Source organism: Carlito syrichta, unplaced genomic scaffold (genome assembly GCF_000164805.1).
Source record: "Carlito syrichta isolate Samal-C Ts95f unplaced genomic scaffold, Tarsius_syrichta-2.0.1 Scaffold89697, whole genome shotgun sequence".
NCBI classification, from domain to species: Eukaryota; Metazoa; Chordata; class Mammalia; order Primates; family Tarsiidae; genus Carlito; species Carlito syrichta.
The window spans coordinates 278,089-285,113 of NW_007033793.1; the positions used below are offsets into that span (position 1 = coordinate 278,089).

General features: G+C 38.1%; 1 protein-coding gene across 13 annotated transcripts in view; it reads left to right on the forward strand.

The window, feature by feature from the left end:
• The window catches only part of CREM (cAMP responsive element modulator), a 62,173-nt gene that overhangs the window by 45,143 nt on the left and 10,005 nt on the right, over window positions 1-7,025 (forward strand). For 5 of the 13 annotated variants that reach the window (XM_008058237.1, XM_008058243.1, XM_008058278.1 and 2 more), the window contains one exon: window positions 5,146-5,181. The exons of the other annotated variants lie outside the window; for them this stretch is intronic. In XM_008058237.1, coding sequence (XP_008056428.1) covers window positions 5,146-5,181 — 36 coding nt within the window. The remainder of the gene's footprint in view (window positions 1-5,145; window positions 5,182-7,025) is intronic. 13 annotated transcript variants of the gene reach the window in all.

The following is a 7,025-nucleotide window of genomic DNA, read 5'->3' on the forward strand; positions in this document are numbered from 1 at the left end:
CTCTCCCCCCCCCCCTTCTTTCCCTCTCCCCTCTTCTTCCTCCCTCCCTCCTCCTCTCTCTCACTCGTTTGCGCACCATCCGGCCCTAAAATAAGCTATTACTTCATCTGCAACCTGTTGCGTATTCAACCTAGCTACAAGTTAAGCATACAGTATATATTGTTCACGTTAGAAAAAACTAAGCTTCAGATTTCATTATTGTGTACAAATGTAGCTCCGTACAGAAGAAGAAAAGCCCGTGTGTTTTGGATGTTTGTGTACCTACTTGTTTCTTTCCTCCTGTAATTTAAAATGGTCTGTTCCTCAGCTAATTGAGTTCAAAGGGCTGATGTCATTACATTTCCTGGAATCGTGTTTCAGCAGGGGAAGTGGAAAAGTTAAACTCCAAGCGAGCTGCACATTGACGTCAGCTCCGAGTCATGTTGTGATTTAGTCAGTTCCTTTCTGCTTTGTCAAGTGCTGCTGACAGATTGAGAGTTGTTAACTAGCTCACCACTGCCTCTATCTCCAAGATGCTCTTGGCCTGAATAGCTCTGCTTGTCTCACTCACTTCACATTTCTCCTGAGGTAAGTATAAGCTTGAAGCGAGATTACTTTTAGGAAACCTGTGCTGCCTGCTTGAACAGACTTCAGGAGCTGGCTGGCAAGCTTACAGGGTGGGCGGGGCCTCAGGATGCGGCCGTCCTGCACGTGCCTGGTGAGAAATGGACCATGTACAGGCTGGAAGGTTTCTTTACTCACACTGGGTATGCAGGAACTTGTGATTCGGAGTGCCCTCCAGTGTTCATTCAGGGAAGTGCTTGTCTTTTCATTGTACCCCTAGGCGCTGGTATTTACACCTATCAGTAATTTTTTACTTGGTGTGCTTTTCTTGTTACAGGTAGTGATTTCGAAAGACTTAGTTACTAATAACCTTTGTGTCATTGCAACGTTGTTTATTCAGTGGTCTGGTTGGTAGCCCAGTCTTGAATTTTTGCAGTCGATTCAGAAAGAGTAGATGATTATAAACAGCTTCACCACAGTTTAGCTATTCAAAGTTAGTGGGTCTCAGCTCTCTTCCTGGATAGGAACATTTCACTGTCTTGAGCAAGTAAAACCTGTATTAAGTTGTTTTCTAAACTGTCTTGAGGAGCTCTGTTTTTCTCAAAGAAGTTTTTGTGACATTACAGAGATGGTATAGATTGTAGAACTCAAATGACAAATGTGTAAGTATAGATGAATTTAAAATAATCTCAGATACCGCATGTCATGTAATTCTTAGAACCTGAAGGCGTTTTTTGTTTTGTTTTGTTTTGTTTTTGAGTTGAAGCCTCACTCTGTCACACAGGCTGGAGGGCAGTGGTACATTCCCGGCCACCACAGTCTCGACCTGCTGGGCTCAGGCGATCCTTCCGCCTCAGCCTTCCAAGTAGCTGGAACTACAGGCATGCACAGCGGCTCATGCCTGTAATCCCAGCACTTTTGGAGGCAAGGCAGGAGGATAAATTGAAGCCAAGAGTTCAAGACTAGTCTGGGCAACATAGTGATTCCTCATCTCTACAAAAACTCAAAAATATTAGCTGGGCGTGGCAGTATGTGCCTGGGAGGCTGAGCCCAGGAGGTTGAGGCTCCAGTAAACTATGAATGTGCCACTGCACTCCAGCCTGGGCGACAGAGTGAGACTCTGACTCAATAAAAAGAAAATGAAAGACGAATACTGTATTTTTATAAATAAATGAATGTTTTTATACATTTTATACATTATAAATAAATAAATGTTTTTATACATTTATTTGTACAGAATGAATATACCATCCTTGAAGAGTTTTTATTTTTTTCAGTTTTACTAATAATGCTTATATACATGATTTGTCCTTTCCAATTTAAGCTTTTCAAAAGCTGAAATTTTAAAACTTTAAAATGTCAAACAATATAGAATACTTTTTCACAAGACCTGATTGTGGCTTTGGGAATCATTATTTTTAAAAATATGGTCAGTTCTTACAGAATCAGTGCTATTTTTAAAATGAATAACAAATTTCCTTTTTTTCTTTTTTTTTCTAAGAGCCAAAAGAGGGCTTAAAGAACCTTTTCAAAGATGTCGTAGAGCAGCTTTGGGCCTTTGGATCCTCAGTTCTGGGCTGTGTGGGTTGGCAGACCACATGGGTTGACCCAGATTGGTGGCTTTCAGACTTTCCATGACCCGCATTTTGTATATCATGGCACATTGGACCTGTGTGTGTGTGTGTGTGTGTGTGTGTGTGTGTGTGTGTGCGCGTGTGCATCCTACATCTTTAGAAAACAAGTTTCAAGCATAATAGTTATCCTTACCATGTGCAATGTACTCATACTTCCTTTTCTGTCTTCTTTCTTTTTTTTTTTAATGTGATTCTTGACCCATGAAATTGATTGTGTGACCCATTAATGGTCTGTAACTTACAGTTTTCCTAATACTAATGACTGGCCTGGAAAAGATTTTAGCAGCATTTACTTACAGGGTCATGAAATCAGATGTAAAAAGGAATTAGTTACAGTTTATAGGATTATGGCATTGATTATGTTGGGCTTAATTTAAATTTTTATTAGAAATTGAGTTTTGTTTTATTCTTAAGCTAATTAGGAGCATCATTTCATAATGTTTAGACTCTGAGTCTTAAGTTATATTCAGGCTGGATTTCTGAACTGTTGAAAACAAACTTTCCAGCTATTCAGATTTGGAAAACTAGTATCATAGCTAATATACGAGGTATGAGAATAAGGATATGTATTGCTGTACATAGGTACAAAGAAAAATGACATAAAAATGACTACGTAGTGTATTTAAGTGGAAAATTATGTATTTTTAAAGTGTGTAACTATTGAAAGTATATTGCTTGGAAAATGAATACTACTGTACTATTTTTTTTTTGAGTCCATAAACTGTATTGTTAAGGACATTTTTAAGAATCCCATTAGCTATGACACCCATCGAATGTGTGCCTATCTTAAGCAGGAAAGGACATTATTGGAACAAAATAAATAAAACCTTAAAAAAAAGATATGTAAGAGGCTATTGGCATTGAATTTTTTGTTTTGAAATTCACATGAAAAGAATGGCTCCATTATGTTCCATTTTCTTGTGAAAATTTTGTTTGGAAATTTTCACATAAAAGAATGGTTCTGTTTAGTTCATAACAGCTTCTTGAAGCTGGTAGCAGACCAGGTTATAATCATGTTGGAAGTAAAAATAGCAAGTCACTTGTCTACCATAAGTTTCAATAAAACTCCAAATCTGTATGGAGGGTGAAATTGAAAATTGGTATTATGCTATTTTCCTAGTACTTTTGAAAAATGTTTAATGAAATATAATTTTGGATACTTATTTCACTCTGTTTTGTTTTCCTATGTGAATATATTACCTAATACTATAATCATGATATTTTGCATTTATACAAACTTAAAAATAAAAGAAAATTAGTGTTACAAATAAACATAAATACAAGTCATAGAAAGTGCTACCAAAGAAGCTATCAGATTGTGAGTGATACACAGGAAACAGGAAACACAGGTTAAAGGATTAGGATAGGCCTCACTGAGGAAACATTTAAATGCTGACAAAGAGAAGCACTTTTTGCATGCATCCTCACTGGTACACACAGGTCAGATACGATGTCATCTCGTGTCCAATTAAACATAGGCCCGAGTGAGTGGATGACTTCCAGGTTTACAAAGCTAGCAAGTAGTGAACCAGTTTGAGTCTTCAGATTCTTTCTTTGGTTCTGAGGTCAGACCATTTTACGTTGCTTCTCAAAATTCACCTGATACTGATAAATTAATGTGAATGTCACATGAGTTACAATTACATGCCACATACTGCTTATGAAATATATAAAATAAAGTTAGCATCATTTTAAATAGTCACGTTGGAGTTTTGCTAGAAATTATTACTTTCATAGGACAACAGAGCATATATTTGCTATTATATAGAATATTAAATTTCATTATCCATAACTTACCATATTTTATATAGACTTTGACTCTTAAGATTTCTTACTTAATAAACAAGTTAGGAAGGTCCTTTACATGTACTTGCTTAGCTTGACTGTGATAATGATTTCAGAATGTGTGTATATATCAGAGCATCACATTGTACACCTTGAATATATGCAATTTTTATTTGTCAGTTCGACCTCAATAAAGCTGAAAAAACGTGATGACAATTCTATGTGGTCTATGTGTTAAAGTAATTGTAACACATTTGAAAACGTTCAGTGTGTAAATAGCTGTTTTTATGTAGGAGTTAATTTTCCTGGAGAAAATGGAACGGTGCTCAAGGAAACTTCTTGGCAGTGTGGGACACCAGGCGTGGACAAGCAGCGTCTGAGTATTAGCAGCACTGGTGGGGAGGGAGCCGGCAGACAGAACTGGAGGTGTCTGTAGCCTACAGCAGCTAGGGAGTGGTGCCCCCACTTATACGTGTGACTTCTCTTTTGCTTATGTGGGTGTATTTAGGATTCGTGACACAAATGACAGATGAAGGCAGGAATTCTATAGAAATGTATGTATTCAGTCAGTGTGCTCAGTGCTATAGATACCTCAGTAAATAAATAATCCAACAAAATCATCATTTGGGGTATTGATAAATTGTGTCACTTTGAAAGCTATCAAGAGGGCATTTGGCTGGGTTTCTTTGTTTCCAATTCTGACTTGTGAAGTTTTTCAGTTTTTTATTACTAGTCTGTTGAGAATATATCATCTGGTCATTTGTGATTCTCTACCTTCAAGGTTCTATTATAAATGATTATATACATTGAGTAGGATACTTTATGTTATCTTTTAGTAATTTATTATCTAAAGGACTATAACAAAATATTATAAATATTAAAAAATTTTAATAGGCCTTGTTTTTAACAAAATAAGGAATAAGAGCCATAATTTTGATCCCCTGGATTTGTTAGAAGGGAAGCTCCAGGGATGTTATTTATGGATGTTATATGCCCTCTAACTAATATACAGTATATGCCTAATTTGGAACATTGTCTTTCATAACTTAAGGAAGGGAAGAGGAAGGGGACTAACATTTGCTGAATGCCTATACCATGTGCCAGGCACTGTACTAGACACTTTGACATACATTACAGGGTTTATTGTGAGTATTAAATGAGATCATGTATCCCCGTTTTACAGATAAGGAAACTGAACTTGCCCCAAGGCACATGGCTGGTAAGTGGAAGAGCTGGACTAGAACCCAGACTCCAAGCCCCATGCTTTTTCTGCTGTACTGTATTTGAAGCTTACAAAGAGAATTATACAGTTAATGACCAGAATCAAGAGTTCTAGAAATTTCCTTTTCCCACAAAATATTTGATACTGAATCTACTTTTTTTCATGTTAGGAGTTAGATGGTTATCATTAGAACTCTTCTGCTTCTGAAACGTCACATTAGATAAATGTATCTAAGGAAAATTTATGAAATAATGCCTTTTAGCAAGAAAGGTTACTTTGAATAAGCACACAGCATCTTGTAGGGCTTTCCATGTTAGTGCTAAAGACTTAACTGTAACAATATAAGCCAGTAAATGACAATGAGTTTGTGCAAAACTCTAGGAAGTTAAAAACTTATTTCGGAATATGTACATCAATTCATGAAGCACATGTTATGTGCCAAATACTATGCTAGATTCTAGGGATACTAAGGTCACATGGGTACTGTTCCTGACTTATCTTAAAGGCTTTGCTTTCCTGAGAATAAAGTTAGTATGTAAGTATCTTTTTCCTATTATCTTTCTTCAGTCGTGATTTTAAGCCCCCACTGATGGCCCATATATTTTCAGAAAATGAAAATGAAATTCTAGAATAAAAAATAATTTTGGGCCAGGTGCGGTGGCTCAAGCCTGTAATCCCAGCACTTTGGGAGGCTGAGGTGAGAGGATTGCCTGAGCCCATGGGTTCAAGAACAGCCTGGACAGCTTGACGAGACCTCATCTCTACAATAAATCAAAAAATGAGCCGGGTATGGTAGCGCGCGCCTGTAGTTCCAGCTACTTGGAAGGCTGAGGTGGAAGATCACTGGAGCCCAGCAGGTTGATGCTGGGGTGTCCATGAGCGTGCCATTGCACTCCAGCCTGGGTGACAGAGTGAGACTCCAACTTAAAAATAATGATAATAACAATGTGGACACTTTTAGCAGTTAATATGGGACAGGAATTGGTCTTTATAAGAGTACAGGAATACAAAAATGTCATCAGAGAATGTAGGATGGGTCTTTGAACTATGATCCTTGGTATTTAACCTGTTATACATTTTACTGAATTTATAATATTGGAAACTTGAAGCTGACTAACATAAACACTTTTTTAAATAGCTTATTTCAAAAATAAAACTTTTTGACATTCAGATTTTCTCAAAACAAGAGTCTCTCTCTGCCCAGTTTTCTAATTTTTGTTTTTTGTAGACACAGGGTCTCACTATGTTGCCCAGGCTGATCTTGAACTCCTGGCCTCAAGCGATCCTCCTGCCTTATCTTCCTGAGTAGCTGGGAATACAGACACATGCTACCACATCCAGCTATTTGTGCCCATATTATTTATTTATTTATTTGTATTGGAGTCTCACTCTGTCACCCAGGCTGGAGGGCAGTGGCATGCTCACAGCTACCACAGTTTTGACCTGCTGGGCTCAGGCAGTCTTTCTACCTCAGACTTCCCAATAGCTGTAACTACAAGTGTGTGCTACCACTTCCGGCTAATTTTTTGGTTCATTGGAGAGACAAGGTATCACCAAGTTACCCAGGCTGGTCTCGAACTCCTAGGCTCAGGCAGTCCTCTTGCCTTGGCCTTCCAAAGTGCAGGGATTACAGGCATGAGCCACTGCACCCTACCTGCCCATACCTTTTTAATGTGCTTTACTAATAAGATTATATTTATAGCCAGGCTCGGTGGCTCAGACTGTAATCCCGTGCCTTGGGAGGCTGAGGTGAGTGGATTGCCTGAGCCTGCGGGTTCAAGACCCGCCTGGGTAACTTGGCGAGACCTCATCTCTACAATAAATCAAAAATCATCCGGGCG